The sequence below is a fragment of the Mustela erminea genome, chromosome 13 (genome assembly GCF_009829155.1).
Source record: "Mustela erminea isolate mMusErm1 chromosome 13, mMusErm1.Pri, whole genome shotgun sequence".
In the NCBI taxonomy this organism is placed as follows: Eukaryota; Metazoa; Chordata; class Mammalia; order Carnivora; family Mustelidae; genus Mustela; species Mustela erminea.
Window position 1 is genome coordinate 76,553,380 of NC_045626.1, and position 17,340 is coordinate 76,570,719.

At 42.5% G+C, this 17,340-nt stretch overlaps 1 protein-coding gene across 4 annotated transcripts in view; it reads right to left on the reverse strand.

Moving 5' to 3' along the window:
• RNF10 (ring finger protein 10) overlaps positions 1–17,340 on the reverse strand; it is a 41,974-nt gene that overhangs the window by 21,112 nt on the left and 3,522 nt on the right. For all 4 annotated transcript variants that reach the window (XM_032309615.1, XM_032309614.1, XM_032309617.1 and 1 more), the window contains exon 2: positions 7,742–7,938. In XM_032309615.1, the coding sequence (XP_032165506.1) occupies positions 7,742–7,938 (197 nt within the window). The remainder of the gene's footprint in view (positions 1–7,741; positions 7,939–17,340) is intronic.

Genomic DNA, 17,340 nt, shown 5'->3' on the forward strand with positions numbered 1-17,340 from the left:
TTAATTAAAACTGACAGAATTAGAACATGTAGGCAGACTACCTCTGTGTCCAGAAATAAACCCAATCGGCAGATTCAGAAGAAGTTTAGAAAGTGGCAAGAAACCACATGGGAGAAATATCACTGCACACAAAGATGGAAGAAATCATGTTGGGCTTTTTCAGTTTGTTTTTGTTTTCGTTTGTTTTTAAAGATTTTATTTATTTATTTGACAGACAGAGATCACAAGTAGGCAGAGAGGCAGGCAGAGAGGAGGAAGAAGCCTCCCCGCTGAGCAGAGAGCCTGATGCGGGGCTCGATCCCAACACCCTGGGATCATGACCTGAGCCGAAGGCAGAGGCTTTAACCCACTGAGCCACCCAGGCGCCCCTGTTTTTGTTTTTTAAGATTTTCTTTATTGGGCACCTGGGTGGCTCAGTGGGTTAAAGCCTCTGCCTTCGGCTCAGGTCATGATCCCAGGGTTCTGGGATCGAGTCCCCTATCAGGCTCCCTGCTCAGCAGAGCCTGCTTCTCCCTCTCCCTCTGCCTGCCGCTCTAACTACTTGTGCTCTCTCTCTCTCTCAAATAAATAAATAAAATCTTTTCTTTTTTTAAAGAAGATAAATTTAAAAAACAAGATAAATAAATTTTTTAAAAAGGTTTCATTTATTTTTTTAACCGAGAGCAAGCGAGAACAGGAGGGGAAGCAGTAGGCAAAGGGAGAGGGAAACATAGGGTCCCCACCGAGCAAGGAGCCTGATGTGGGGCTCAATCCCAGGACCCTGGGATCATGACCTGAGCTGCAGAAAGACGCTTAGCCAACTGAGCCATCCAAGTGCCCCTTTTTTTTGGTTCTCTTAACATTACCAAACTGAAATGGAAGATACCCGTTTATATAAGTCAGCTAGTGCATTCTTTTTTTTTTTTTTTTAAAGATTTTACTTATTTATCTGACAGAGACACAGCAAGAGATGGAACACAAGCAAGGGGAGTGGGAGAGGGAGAAGCAGGCCTCCCACAGAGCAGGGAGCCCGATGTGGGGCTCGATCCCAGGACCCTTGGGATCATGACCTGAGCCAAAGGCAGACACTTAACGACAGAGCCACCGCGATGCCCCAGCTAGTCCATTTCCTAATCCAGTATCTTATCTGATGTTAAAAACACTTTGCCACGTCAGTCATATTAGCATATAGTCACTTTAAATGACTATATAGCACTACATCATAGAAGTATACTATAATGCCCCATGAAGGACACACTGTTCATAGTTTCTCTTCTGTAACAAAATAATGTTATGATAAACCTGTTTTTGGATAGATCTTTGTGCACAAATATTTGTCCACGTACAATTATTTCTTCTGAATGTATAGTAGGAATTACTAGGTCAAAGGAAAAGCGTTGTTACTTAGTCAAATTTAGAGATTAGTAAACAGCACCTACACTTCATGAAGAATACAGGCGTGCCCAGGTGGCTCAGTCAGTTAGGCATCCAACTCCTGATTTTGGCTCAGGTTATTATCTCAGGGTTGTGAGATAGAGCCCCACTCAGGCTCCACATTCGGCACACAGTCTGCTTGAAACTCTCTCTCCCTCTCCCTCTTCTCCCCCTGGCTCATGCTCGCTCTCTAAATAAATAAAATCATTAAAAAAGAAAATCTAAAGAGTACAGAAAGGGATATGGTGAAAAATACCTTACACTGCAGAGGCAACCAATATGGCCTGACATATCCAATGCATATAAACCATAGTACAGGACCCTTGTAATTAAGTGGCAAACCATAAACAATTTCCTTTCATCTCAACAAAAGATCCCAGGAGACCACACCTCCCACTGTTTATGTAACTCACCACAGGAAGCTCAGGACTTCCAGTCATCTGTTGTCTCTCATCCCCTGGATGCTCATTTCCATGTGGCTCTTCTATCCCCCTCATCAGTCTTCTACCCTCAATGCCCCAACCCTACATAAGAGCTTGTGCTCACTCAGCAAAATCCTCTGCACCTTCAACCTTCAATCATCACCTTGTTATCCTAGTTGGCCCACTGCCACCCTCTCCAATATTGCCCATCAAAATTCCTGATAAATTATCCTTCCAGGGGCACCTGGGTGGCTCAGTGGTTTAATGCCTCTGCCTTCGGCTCAGGTCATGATCCTGGGATCCTGGGATCGAGCCCCACATCGGGCTCTCTGCTCAGCGGTCCTCTCTCTCTGCCTGCCTCTCTGCCTACTTGTGATCTCTGTCAAATAAATCAATAAAGTCTTTTTTTTTTTTTTTTTTAAAGATTTTATTTATTAATTTGACAGAGAGAAATCACAAGTAGACGGAGAGGCAGCCAGAGAGAGAGAGAGAGAGAGGGAAGCAGGCTCTCTGCTCAGCAGAGAGCCCGATGCGGGACTCGATCCCAGGACTCTGAGATCATGACCTGAGCCGAAGGCAGCGGCTCAACCCACTGAGCCACCCAGGCGCCCTAAATCAATAAAGTCTTTAAAAAAAAAAAAATTATCCTTCCAAAACACTGACTGCTCAGTTCTTTGGTCCTCAACTCCTCCAATTAGCTTGCCCTCCACTCCACCTCAGGCACTCAGTTCCCAAGACATACCATCTAGATCTGTGCCATCCTATACAGCAACCACTACTTGCCAGTGCCACACATGAAATACCATTTTAGCTATACTGGGTAAAAACATAAAAATTAATTTTACCATTTCTTTACTTTTTTAATGTGGCAACTAGAAAAGTTTCAATTATTTATGTGGCCTGCATTTCTACTAGACAGCACTGCTCTACATCTACACCATTAAGGATAACAATCACATCTCTTCCAACATCCAAGCAGCAACTCCCTCCTTTCCTAGCTTGTTCCCTTCAGGCCTGAATCCACAATTCTTCAGCCCCACTAGGATCTCCAAAACAGTGATCCAACCCACCCCTACAATTTTGTTTCCTTACTTGGAGTAGATCCTATGGTCCATTTACCCCCTTCTCTTTGTCATCTGTACTTACCTGGCAAAACCTTCCCGATTAATCCAACTTTGCTTATGTATTTCCATACGAGCACCAGAGAGTTATACACAAGAACACAACCACACCACACCAACCAGTCTCACTGAAGTAGACTCTTAGGCTGCCTGGAAATATTACCACAACCAAATGACAATTCCGTACCCACTTAATTCCCTAGTCACCCAGACAATCCATTCCTCAAGGCTTCCAAGGCTCCTCTCTCAGCTCACCTTCCATATTTCACCAAGACAGTAAGAACAATCAAAAAAGAATTCCTACATCCTCCTACCAGGTACTCTGTCCTCCTCCTGTGTACTGAGGATGAACAGGCAAAGCTCCTATCTAAGCCACTTGTACACAAGATCCCAACTCCTCAAGGACTCAAGGACACTGTTAAAGCAATTCTCCCCCTGTTCTCTGCATCATGTTCCCCCCTCACAGAACAATCCCATTACCAGAGATATGATGTAATTTCTCTAACTTTAAAACCTCTGGACTTCACACTCCCTCAAGCTACTGCCTCACCTCTGCTCCCCTTTAGAGCAAAGCCACCAGAAAGTACTGTCTAAACTTGCTATTCCTTCCTCCCTGTCTTTCATTTTCTCTAAATCTATGCCAATCAGGTTTTTATCCTTACCACTCCACCAAAGCAGCTCAAGGCCAACAACCTACCTTCCTATTATCAAATCTACTAGTCAACCAACTTACGTTCCTATTTATGAAATCTACTGGTCCACTTTCAGTCCTCATTTTCTGCCTATCCGCACAGGGCAAAACTAACTACTTTCTCCAAATGGCTTTCAGTTCTCTTCCTCCCTTTTTGCTGATCCCTCATGATCCTGACTCAAGCCTCAGTCCTTAAATCTCTTCCCTTTCTGCAGCACTCACTCCTTAATGACCCCACTTAGTTCCACAGATGCAAACACCAAATGCACACAGACACCTAGCTCTAGCCTGGGTCTCTTCCTTCAAGTCCAAATCCCATTAACTGCCTATCTCTACTTAGAAATCCAGTAAACTGGGGCGCCTGGGTGGCTCAGTGGGTTAAGCCTCTGCCTTCAGTTCAGGCCATGATCTCTGGGTCCTGGGGTCGTGCCCTACATCCGGCTTTCTGCTCAGCAGGGAGCCTGCTTCCCCCCACCCCTGCCTGCCTCTGCCTACTTGTGATCACTGTCAAATAAATAAATAAAATCTTAAAAAAAAAAAAAAAAAAAAGGAAAAAAGAAATCCAGTAAACCTCTTCACATAAATGTATTTCCAAAACGAAGTTCTTTATCTCAACTCCCCTTCCCACCCCACAACCCCCAAACCCTGCACTTCTCTGGAAATCTTCCACACTTCAGCATATGGTATCTGAATTGAACTCCTGCCAAAAACATTCATTTTTTACTCTGCTCAGACCCCATATCTAACATAATAAAAAAGTCATGTTGGCTCTACCTTCAAACATTAGCCCAAAGGGCACACCTCTCACCAACTATCTCTGTTTCAAAGTTTCCATCACTCTCACCAGAAACATCTTAACAGCCTCCTAACTAACCTCCTTGGTTCCACAATCCCCTTTAAAATTCCAAGTCAGATTACAGCACTTCTCTTCCTAAACCCCTGATGGCTTCCCATCTCTCTGAACAAAAGGAAAAGTCCTGCAAGGCCCCACATGATCCAACCCCTCCTTCCCATTCTTTAGCTTCATTCCCTACTCCTACTCCTCCCAGGGAAGCCTACTTGTTTTACCTCAAACAAGCCAAAAACATTACCACCTCTAATCCCTTACTGCTTGTGCACTTGTTATTCCTTCTGGCTAAGACATTCTTCCTCAAAACTGTATGATGTGCTCCCATGCTCATTCAGGACTCTACTCAAACTTCACCTCCTCGAGAGCAGCTTTCCTTAAGCACCTTCTAAAACCGTACCCTTGGGGAGCCTGGATGTCTCAGTTAGTTAACCGTGTGCCTTCAGCTCAGGTCATGACCCCAGGGTCCTGAGATAGAGCCCCACATCATGCTCCCTGCTCAGTGGGGGGAGTCTGCCTCTCCCTCTCCCAAACCCACACACACTCATGCATGCTCTCTCAAATAAGTAAAATCTTTTTTTTTTTCTTCAAGATTCTATTTATTTGACAGAGAGAGACACAACGAGAAAGGGAACACAAGCAGGGGGAGAAGGAAAGAGAGAAGCAGGCTCCCTGCTGAGCAGGGAGCCCAATGTGGGGCTTAATCCCGGAACTCCGGGATCTTGACTTGAGCCAAAGGCAGAGGCCCAACAACTGAGCCACCGAGGCGCCCTCAAATAAGTAAACTCTTTAAAAAAATAAAAAATAAAACTGTATTCTTTGTTATTCTCTATCCTAACTCTCTCAGTCTACTTTTTGTCAATTCAATAAGCACGTACCTTCAGATTTACTATACAGAGGACCCCTCAACAATGCAGGCATTAGGAGCACCGACTGCCTGCACAATCAAAAACCCATGTATGACTGTTGACTCCCCCAAAACCTTAACTGCTAATAACATACTGTTAACTGGAAGCCTTACCAATAACAAACACTCAACGCATGTTTTATATATCATAGGCATTATATGTTGTATTTTTAAAATAAAGCTACAGAAAAGGAAATGTCATTAAGAAAATCAAAACAGGGGCGCCTGGGTGGCTCAGTGGGTTGAGCCTCTACCTTCGGCTCAGGTCATGATCCCAGGGGCCTGGGATCGAGTCCCGCATGGGGCTCTCTGCTCAGCAGGGAGCCTGCTTCTCCTCATCTCTATCTCTGTCTGCCTCTCTGCCTATTTGTGATCTCTCTGTCAAATAAATAAAATCATTAAAAAAAAAAAAAAAGAAAAGAAAATCAAAACAAGGGGAGCCTGGGTGGCTCAATGGGTTAAACCCTCTGCCTTCAGCTCAGGTCATGATCCTTGGTTCCTGGGATCGAGCCCCGCATCATGCTCTCTCCTTGGCAGGAAGCCTGCTTCCCCCCACCCCGCCAACCTCTCTGCCTACTTGTGATCTCTGTTTGTCAAATAAATAAAATCTTTAAAAAAAAATTAAAAAAAGGGGGCGCCTGGGTGGCACAGTGGGTTAAAGCCTCTGCCTTCGGCTCAGGTCATGATCTCAGGGTCCTGGGATCGAGCCCCACATCGGGCTCTCTGCTCGGCAGGGAGCCTGCTTTCTCCTCTCTCTCTCTGGCTGCCTCTCTGCCTACTTGTGATTTCTGTCTGTCAAATAAATAAATAAAATCTTAAAAAAAAAGAAAAAAGAGGGACACCTGGGTGACTCAGTGGGTTAAGCCGCTGCCCTCGGCTCAGGTCATGATCCCAGGGTCCTGGGATAGAGTCCCACATCGGGCTCCTTGCTCAGCGGGGAGCCTGCTTCTCTCTCTGCCTCTGCCTCCTTGTGCTCTCTCTCTCTCTCTCTGACAAATAAATAAATAAAATCTTTTTTAAAAAATTTAAAATAAATAAATAAAATGTACTTAAAAAAAGAAAGAAAGAAAGAAAGAAAGAAAATCAAAACAAAAACACCTGGGTGGCTCAGTCGGTTAAGCGTCCAACTCTTGATTTGGATCATCAGCTCATGATCTCAGGGTTATAGGATCAAGCCCCACGCCATGCTCCATGCTCAGCATGGAGTCTGCATGAGATTCTCCCTCTGCCCCTCTCCCTAATCACACATTCTCTCAGTAAACAAAATCTTTAAAAGGTAGAGAAAATCAAATCACATTTACAGTACTGTATTATATTTATTTAAAAAAAAAAAATCCACATAAGTGGACCCATGCAGTCCAAACCTGTGTTTTTCAAGGTTCAAGTGTATAATCATTTATTATCTCCCTGAACTGGAATATAAGCTCCTGAGGGACAATATTCCACTCAGTATTGTATTCCAAACTGAATAGTATCTGATACACAGCAGAGGAGAACTAAATTCTTGGTGAATGAATGAATTCTTCTATAAATACATTAAATGTGTCTTATTCTATAATGGTTACATAATATGGAACATTCAAACAGGAAGACAATTTAACCAGTCCCTTGCTAATTAAAGTTGTTTCCTAGATCTTCTAACTACCAACAATGCTACAATTAACTTCCTTGTAAGGAAGTCTTTATGGACTTACAAAAGGATACCTAAGAAACTCCTAAAATCAGAGTACCTGGGACTAAGGATATAGCATTGTGCATTCTGCTAGAAACAGGGCAAATGTCATTAATTAACTGAAGTCACAGGTGCCTGGGTGGCTCAGTGGGTTAAGCTGCTGCCTTAGGCTCAGGTCATGATCTCAGGGTCATGGGATTGAGTCCCGCATCGGGCTCTCTGCTCTGCAGGGAGCCTGCTTCCTCCTCGCCCTCTCTCTGCCTGCCTGTCTGCCTACTTGTGATCTCTGTCTATCAGATAAATAAATAAAATCTTTAAAAAAAAAAAAAATTTAACTGAAGTCACTTTATTACTTAAATATTTAAGAGGTACCTCTAATTCAGGAGTGATGACAGAAGGATTATACAATGTAAGGTACCCCAAATTTGCTGTAATTTCTCACAATCCAGGATAATGATGTCTTCTTCCACCAAGGAAATCTCCCTAACTTTCAAGGGAAAAAAAGAGGCAAAGTTCCAAACCTAGTTAATCCTCAACTATTCAAGACTGCTTTGGTTATTTACTTTTTCATGTTTCTCTCCTCACCAACTGCTGAAAGACCTGGAGGAGGGGGGCGGAATCAGAACTCATGCATCTTATTTTAGAAAGACCATTCTTAAATTCCATACCTCATCTCGTCTTCCACCATTAAAAGAAGAGCTAAAGACTTTGCTGCTGCCGCCGCCCCTCTGTGGAGGCATCTTGTTAAAAGTTTTGCTTTTCTGTGAATTGGAGCGACGGGACTGGTTGCTAAAATTTTCATTTTTGGGATAGGAAGGTTCACGTTTGCGATTAAAACGCTTGGATCCACTTGAGTTCTTTCCATCTGAAAGCAAGAAATGCAAAGAATTAGTTAAGAAATGATACACAGGGCTCCTGGAGGATCAGTTGGAAGAGCATGTGATGCTTTATCTTGGGGTTGTAGGTTCAAGCATCCCCATCAGGTAGACACTACCTAAAAAAAAAATCTTTTAAAATAAACTAACAGGGATACCCGGCTGGCTCAGTCAGAAGAGCCTGGAACTCTTGATCTTAGGGTTTTAGGAAAATAAAATCTTTAAAAATAAAAATAAAAATAAAAATAAAAATAAAAATAAAGGTAAGTAGACCCTTCCACAATCTCTAATAAGAAACCTCGGTTTGGACCAGAGCTTTGAGCAAGACAACTCACAATAAGGTGGTTTTTACTTTGGCTCTTTATTTTTGTTACAGATTGTATTTACTTATTTATTTGAGAGAGTGATCAAGTGAGAGAGAGAGAGAAAACGCGTGAGGAAGCATGAGCGGGGGAGAGGGAGAAGCAGAGGCGGACTGCCCACTCAGCAAGAAGCCCAGGATCACAACCCCAGCAGAAGGCAGATGTTCAATCCACTGAGCCACCCAGGTGTCCCAACTTTTTTTTTTTTTTTTTTTAAATTTATTTATTACAGAGATCACATGTAGTCAGAGAGGCAGGCAGAGAGCCCGATGTGGGACCCGATCCCAGGACCCTGGGATCATGACCAGAGCTGAAGGTAGAGGCTTTAATCCACTGAGCCACCCAGGCGCCCCCCAACTTTTTTTTTTTTTAATACCAAAGCCTGAAGGGTCCCTCCTTCAAGAGGGATACAAATGCAAATGAAACCACAGAGATTTTTAGTTCACAATATCTCTCTTTTTTATAGGGTTTAACAACTGCCCTTACAAAAAGTCCACTTAGATGAAGTGATTAAAAAGTGCCTGGGGCACTCAGGCTGGCTCAGTCCACAGGGCATGCAACTCTTGATCTCAGGGTCCTAAGTTTGGGAGCACCACATTGGCCATACACTCTACTTTTAAAAAAAATTTTTTTAATTAAAAAAAAAAAGAAAAGAAGGGGCACCTGGGTGGCTCAGTGGGTTAAAGCCTCTGCCTTCGGCTCAGGTCATGATCCCAGGGTCCTGGGATCGAGCCCCGCATCGGGTTCTCTGCTCAGCAGGGAGCCTGCTTCCTCCTCTCTCTCTGCCTGCCTTTCTGCCTACTTGTGATCTCAGTCAAATAAATAAATAAATCTTTAAAAAAAAAAAAAAAAAAAGAAAAGAAAAAGGGGTCAGCCTATATCTGTTAGGGAAAAGTATTTTTACCTGGAAGCAGGATAGAAGACATTATTCTCCTTAAATTACTACAACTTAGCGAGATTCTATAGTGCAAAGGCTTGGGCTAGGCTCTAGCAGGTACATTCGAAAGGCATAAAAGCAAAATAATATTTACATATATACTAGACATAAAACTGAGAAGCCATTAAATTGACAAAACAAAATAAGTTGAGTTCTAAAAACATATTAGATCAGCATGAGTCATATTCTTTTAAAAAACATTTCTAGGAGCGCCTGGCTGGTTCAGTCAAGCATCCGACTCTTGGTTTCCGCTCAGGTCATAATCTCAGGGTTGTCAGACTGATCCCTGCAGCTCCATATGGAGTGTGCTTAAGATTCTCTCTCCTTCTCTCTTTGCCCTCCCCCTGGCTCACTCTCTCTTCCCCCTCTCAAGTAAAATCTGAGAAAAAAAAATTTTTAATATATTTCTTGCTTTTTTCCTCCAGTCATAAGAACACATGTTCAATTTTGAAATCTGGAAGAATAATTTAAATTTGCCCCTATCCACAGAATACCAACTTAGACACAGTGCATAATTTCCTTTCACTCTCCATTTCATCCACTTGCCACATCTCTCACAAAATGACAGACTTACAAAATATACTGTCTTCTATTACTCCATGAGCATTTTCATGCATCTCTAGTCTTCAAAGAATAATTAATGGCTGCACAGTCTACATATACTTACAATAGAATATAACCAATCTCCTACTGCTATATATTTAGGTGGTTTCTAGTTAACTAGTTAGCATTGGGAGCGTCTTTATATAGAGGACTGTGCTTACGATCACGTCAAATTCTCAAAATGAAATCAGCAGATTAAGTATGATCACTAAAGCCTTTTATGCATTCTCAAGTTTCTTTCTAAAACCATTGTACCGGGCGCCTGGGTGGCTCAGTGAGTCAAGCCTCTGCCTTCGGCTCAGGTCATGATTCAGGGTCCTGGGATCGAGTCCCACATCGGGCTCTCTGCTCAGCAGGGAGCCTGCTTCCTCCTCTCTCTCTGCCTGCCTCTCTGCCTACTTGTGATCTCTATCAAATAAATAAATAAAATCTTAAAAAAAAAAAAAAGTAAAACCATTGTACCTATTTATTTACATTTTAACAACATTGTAACAGAGAAAAGTCTAGGTCACTACATTATTGACAATGCCAAGTCGAATAACTTTGTTAAACTGAAGGGTCAAAATTCTTGTTTAAAATTTTATTTTCTCTGACGAGTAGCAACAAATACTTTTTCAATCTGTTGACCATTTGTATTTTGTATAAAGAACACTTGTTTTGGGGCGCCTGGGTGGCTCAGTGGGTTAAGCCGCTGCCTTCGGCTCAGGTCATGATCTCAGGGTCCTGGGATCGAGTCCCACATCGGGCTCTCTGCTCAGCAGGGAGCCTGCTTCCTCCTCTCTCTCTGCCTGCCTCTCTGCCTACTTGTGATCTCTATCAAATAAATAAATAAAATCTTAAAAAAAAAAAAAAGTAAAACCATTGTACCTATTTATTTACATTTTAACAACATTGTAACAGAGAAAAGTCTAGGTCACTACATTATTGACAATGCCAAGTCGAATAACTTTGTTAAACTGAAGGGTCAAAATTCTTGTTTAAAATTTTATTTTCTCTGACGAGTAGCAACAAATACTTTTTCAATCTGTTGACCATTTGTATTTTGTATAAAGAACACTTGTTTTGGGGCGCCTGGGTGGCTCAGTGGGTTAAGCCGCTGCCTTCGGCTCGGGTCATGATCTCAGGGTCCTGGGATGGAGTCCCGCATCGGGCTCTCTTCTCAGCAGGAAGCCTGCTTCCCTCTCTCTCTGCCTGCCTCTCCATCTACTTGTGATTTATCTCTGTCAAATAAATAAATAAAATCTTTAAAAATAAAAAAATTAAAAAAATTAAAAAAAAAAAAAGAACACTTGTTTTGGGGGCGCCTGGGTGGCTCAGTGGGTTAAGCCCCTGACTTCAGCTCAGTCTGCTGCTCTGCCTCTGCCTACTTGTGATCTCTCTCTCTCTGTGTGTCAAATAAATAAAATCTTAACCAAAAAAGAAAGAACACTTGTTTTTATTCTTTGCCCCATATTTTCTACTTGGGAGTCGAACTGCATAGATTGTTTGGTCTGCAATTGAAAGAAGAATCCTGACAAGACACATTTAACATGTGCCAATGTTTATCAGCAAAAAAAAAGGGAAAATGAAACCTATCTGAAAACAATATAAATCTAAATAACTAAATGTAGAAGAGGTCCCCAAATTAGTCTTTGGGCAAAAAAAGACTACTTTATCTTTCTTCTCCCTCTGCCCATTCCATGTTGTCTTTTTTTTTAATCTCAGAATAAAATTTATTTGTTAAAGGTTTTATTTATTTGAGAGACAACAAATGAGGGGGCGCGCAGAGGGAGAGGGAGAAGCAGACTCCCCACTGAGTAGGGAGCCCGATGTGGGGATGTGGCACTCGATCCCAGGACCCTGGGATCATGACCTGGGCTGAAGGGAGACGCCTGGCTGACTAAGCCATCCAGGCGCCTTCAGAATAAAATTTATTTTATTTTAAAAAGATTTCTGTCCTGTGACGTGGATGAACTAGAGGGTATCATGCTTAGTGAAATAAGTCAATCGGAGAAAGACAACTATCATATGATCTCCCTGATATGAGAAAGTGGAGATGCAACATGGGGGGTTTAGGGGGTAGGAAAAGAATAAATGAAACAAGATGGGATTGGGAGGGAGACAAACCATAAGTGACTCTTAATATCACAAAACAAACTGAGGGTTGCTGGGGGGAAGGGGGTTGGGAGAAGGGGGTGGGGTTATGGACATTGGGGAGGGTATGTGCTATGGTGAGTGCTGTGAAGTGTGTAAACCTGGTGATTCACAGACCTGTACCCCTGGGGATAAAAATACATTATATGTTTACAAAAAAAATTTTTTTAATTAAATTTAAAAAAAAGATTTCCATCCTGTCTTAGATTTGTCTATATTCACTACATATCTTATTTCAACATGGAAATCTGACCAAATCAAGGCTGCATACTAATTTAATGGCTTTCATTTCAGCAGAAACTTAGAATGGAAGTTGGGGGACTCTTAATGAAGAAATCATTAGGCTTACGCTCAAACTTTAAGGAGGTGGTGCTTTAAAAATCAAGAGGATTCCACCATGAGCCTCAGAAACTACAAAAAGTTTCTCCCCCCAAATATAGCTTAATCCTGTTATATTAAAAATATGTAATTCAAGGGCACTTCTCCCTCTCTCTTTGCTGCTCCCCTGCTTGTGTTCTCTCTCTGTGTCAAATAAAAAATTCTTTAAAAAAAGAAAAGAATAGGGGCGCCTGGGTGGCTCAGTGGGTTAAAGCCTCTGCCTTCGTCTCAGGTCATGATCCCAGGGTCCTGGGATCGAGCCCCACATCGGGCTCTCTGCTCTGCAGGGAGCCTGCTTCCTCCTCTCTCTCTCTCTCTGCCTGCCTCTCTGCCTACTTGTGATCTCTGTCTGTCAAATAAATAAATAAAATCTTAAAAAAAAAAAAAAAGAAAGAAAGAAAGAAAGAAAGGAACAGATCTGGAAAGGCAATGTGCAGGCTGTTAAGACAGTTAACTTCGGAAAATACTGCTTCACTTTTACCTAATCAAGTGGTTTCCAATCCTGCCAGTTTGAAGGAATCACCCAGATAAACTTTTAGGGGATCCCTATGCTCAGGTCTCACCCTCTAAGATTCTGACTTAAGTATACAAAAAGTTCTGTATACTTACCGTTTGGGTAATTTTTTTTTTTAAACCATTTTTTTTTTTTTTTAAGATTTTATGTATTTATTTGACAGAGAGAAATCACAAGTAGATGGAGAGGCAGGCAGAGAGAGAGAGAGGGAAGCAGGCTCCCCGCTGAGCAGAGAGCCCGATGCGGAACTCGATCCCAGGACCCTGAGATCATGACCTGAGCCAAAGGCAGTGGCGCAACCCACTGAGCCACCCAGGCGCCCCCCGTTTGGGTAATTTTGAAAACTACTAAGTCCCTAGAAAAAATTATTTCTAGGTAAGATGACCAACTTATTTTATAGCACACTAATAAATCCTAAGTAAAGATACCCTCAAAAAAAGAAAGAGGGGCACCTGGGTGGCTCAGTGGGTTAAGCCTCTGCCTTCAGCTCAGGTCATGATCTCGGGATCCTGGGATTGAGCCCCGCATCAGGCTCCCTGCTCATCAGGGAGGCTGCTTCCTGGCCCCCACCAGCCTGCTGCTCTGTCTACCTGTGCGCTCACTCGCTGTCTCTCTCTCTTCCCCCGTCAAAAAAAAGAAAATCTTAAAAAAAAAAAAAAGAAAGAAAGAAAAGAAAAAGAAGAAGAAAGAAAGAAAAGGAAGCACAAGCTGATAAAATCAAAGTCTGAATTTTGAAATCAACCACTTCACACTTCCCTGTCACCAGCATGGCTTAAATGAGAGGTACGCCATCCTCTCCAAACCTGACCAAATCACAACCTGGGAGCTGAGTTAACAGTCACAGGCGATGGCAGCAATGCAGAGAGCAGATGGTCACAGAAACTCTGCCAGGCTAGGTTTACTCCTACCAATCACCTTTCAATCCCAGGTAGGGAAACTGACCAGAGTTTAACCTGAAGTTAGAACTTAAGAACTACACTTTTACCTACTATTTCAGTCAGCCACAGTTACTGACCAACACAGCATCACTGGTAACAGAAAGCGAAGCTTTAGTTCTCTCGCAAATGTTCTTACTTGTAGAGTTGATAATAAGATTTCAAATAAGTAGAAAATTCAGAGGAATAGGGTCCAAGCTAACTTCACCATGAGAACAAATGAGGGCTTATGAAAACAGGCAGGTACAGAAAACATGGATTTTCCAAACCTCATTACCGAAGACTGTTTCAGATGATACTGCATTTGACCCTAATACTTTCAATACAAGCACCTAATAGTTACATAGATTTAGGTAAAGCCAGATTCTACATTTGAACAAGAAAGTTCTATTTTTATTTCTTCACTTATTACCACACAGGCAAGGAAAGTTTCATCACATTTACAGAACTGCTCTCTGATGGACAGGGAACTGCTCATTTCTAAAACAGATTACAAAATGACCACATATGTATCACGATTTTAGCTGCTCAAACAAACTCCATCATCTTGTCTTCCAGTCGCCTAAAAGTATGAAGTTAGATAACTGAAGTGAGAGTCTGGCTTTATCTCCAGACCCAGGCAACAGGCAGCTAAAGACTGAAGGTACAGTCAGGCCTGTGACCCAGAGATAAAATTCGGAGTATGGTTTTTGGTATATCTCATAGACAACTTGTCAGGACACACATATGAATAACATGGGGGGTAGAATCTGTCCTCTTTTCTCTGAAAGGAGACAGCAATAAAGATGATCTGCTTCAGATTTTGGAAAAAGTCAAGTTCCTGGCAGAAACATATTCTCCACTATAAGTTTTAAATTTCCAAGTGGTGGTTCTCAGTCCTGGCTGCACAGAAGACTCACTCGCAGAGACTTTTAAAACTGGATGCCAGGGCCCAGGAACCCAATCTAGACCTAAAAAATCAGAAAGAGGGGCGCCTGGGTGGTTCAGTTGTTGAGTGTCTGCTTTTGGCTCAGGTTGTGATCCCAGGGTCCTGGGAGCAGGGAAGCCTGCTTCTGCTTCTCCCATTCCCCCTGCTTCTGTTCCCTCTCTTGCTGTGCCTCTCTCTGTCATATAAATAAATAAAATATTTTTTAAAAAATCAGAAAGAATCCCTAGGGAAGAGCTCCACACATCCCTATTAAATAAATAAATAAATAAATAAAATAAAAAAGAGCCTCAAGAAATTCTGATGCACAAGCCAGAGCTGAGAACTACAGAGGACGACTATCAAGACACATTCTAAAAGGGACAAGACTGTTGGTTAAATGACTCAAATCCAGAACTCAGGATCACAGAGTCAACAAGAGACTTGAAACCTTAATCCATGTCTCAGTTCTTCCACATCTCCCTAACAGAAAGGTCTCTACCAAATAACACATCTCAGTCTTTCCCTCCATTGCCAAATTAAAGGCCAAAATCTTTCCACAGTTAAATAATTTGGCATCATCAACATTTCTAGCTCTAGTTCTAACAGGTGGCACAACCTAGAGGTCAGAAAACCAGCCAGGAAGTTTCTGCTGCTGATTCATGCTGTAATCACAAGCAAGTTGCTTACCCATCACTCGGAGTAGTTGACAAGCACCCCTGGAGGGGCAACATATGGCCTTACTATAGAAACAACTGACAACGAATTAAATCCAGCTGAAATTAGTAATTCTTAATGAAAGAAAGAGAGAAGTGGTATAAAAAATGACACGTGCCAGGGCACCTGGGTGGCTCAGTGGGTTAAGCCTCTGCCTTCGGCTCAGGTCATGGTCTCGGGTCCTCGGATTGAGCCCCGAATCGGGATCTCTGCTCAGCAGGGAGCCTGCTTCCCCCCCCCCCCGCCTCCTTGTGATCTCTGTCAAATAAATAAATAAAACCTTAAAAAAAAAAAAATGACACATGCCAACAAACTGAGGGTTGCTGGGGGTGGGAGGGGAGAGAAGGGACAGGGTGTTGAGTGATGAACATTGGGGAGGATGTGTGTTATGGTGAGTGCTGTGAATTGTGTAAGACTGAGGATTCACAGACCTGTAACCCTGAAGCAAATAATACATTATATGTTAATAAAATTAAAAAATTTTTAAAAATATAATAAACCATGTCTTATGTTAAAAAAGAATGGCAAGTGCCAAGTTACCTGCATACAAAGGGCAATTTATAAATACTGCCTAGAACTTTTTTTTTTAAGATTTTATTTATTTATCTGACAGAGACAGAGCATAAGCAGGGGGAGCAGCAAAGGGCGAGGGAAAACCTGGCTCCCTGCTCAGGACCCTGAGATTATGACCTGAGCCATAGGCAGACACTTAACCCAACTGAGCCACCCAGGTGCCCCTGCCTCAGACCTCCTAAGAATTCACTTGAGAGACACCTGCGTGGGTCAGTAGGTGAAACATCTGACTCCTGATTTCAGCTCAGGTCATGATCTCAGGGGTGTGATCGAGCCCCACGTAGAGCTCCACACTGGGCACAGAGCCTGCTAAGGATTCTCTCTCTCAGGGTGCCTGTTCCCTCTCTCGCTTTGTCTGTCAAATAAAGAAATTCTTTTTAAAAAGAAGGAAAGAAGGAAGTATGGATGGATTTAAAAAAAAAAAAAAGAAAAGAAAGAAAGAAAAAGAAAAAACCCTCGGGCGCCTGGGTGGCTCAGTTGGTTAAGCAACTGCCTTCAGCTCAGGTCATGATCCCAGAGTCCTGGGATCAAGTCTCACATTAGGCTCCCAGATCCATGGAGAGTCTGCTTCTCCCTCTGACCTTTTCTCTCTCTCTCTCATGCTCTCTCTCACTATCTCTCTCTCAAATAAATAAATAAAATCTTAAAAAAAAAATTCTCTCTCCCTCTGCTCTCCCCCCAGCCCTCCCCATCTCTCCCTCTCTTAAAAAAAAAAAAACAAAAAACACTTGAACAAATCACTCTCACCCCCCTCTAAAGCCTCAGTTTTCTTGTCCATGATCTGAGGCTTATCCTCTACCCAACTCCTCATAATGTCATGAAGATTAAGGGAAAACTTCTGTAAAATGCCTACCACAGTGGTTAGCACAAAGTTAGACTACTATTATTAATATATCTAAATCATTCTTGTCAAAAGCACCCCCTAGACTACCAACAAAGCCATATAAACCAAGGACTTCAGCCAAAAGGCCCGGAAATTCTTATGACTTCTCTAAGTGGTTTTTATTAAAGGCTCAAGTCACCTCAATTTTCAAAGCCATCAAAAATCTCCAGGTCCATTTACAGCCCAGAAGCATTCTTCAAGGCAGATTACCACTAGTAATCTGGCTCCTGGTACCGGAATAAGAGGAAGTGTGTCAGGATAGTGCTTCGATTCACCAACCTCAAAATAACTGCTTCATAATACCTGACCTTCCCTTAACCTCCATGATAGTATATCCCCCACCCAGGGGAATGGGGCAAGAGCCTGGTTCTGGGCCAGGGTCCATTGTTTGTCCATAAACTGCATAACCTCTCCTGCCTCTTTTTACTTTCTTTGCTCCTTCTAAATGACTTT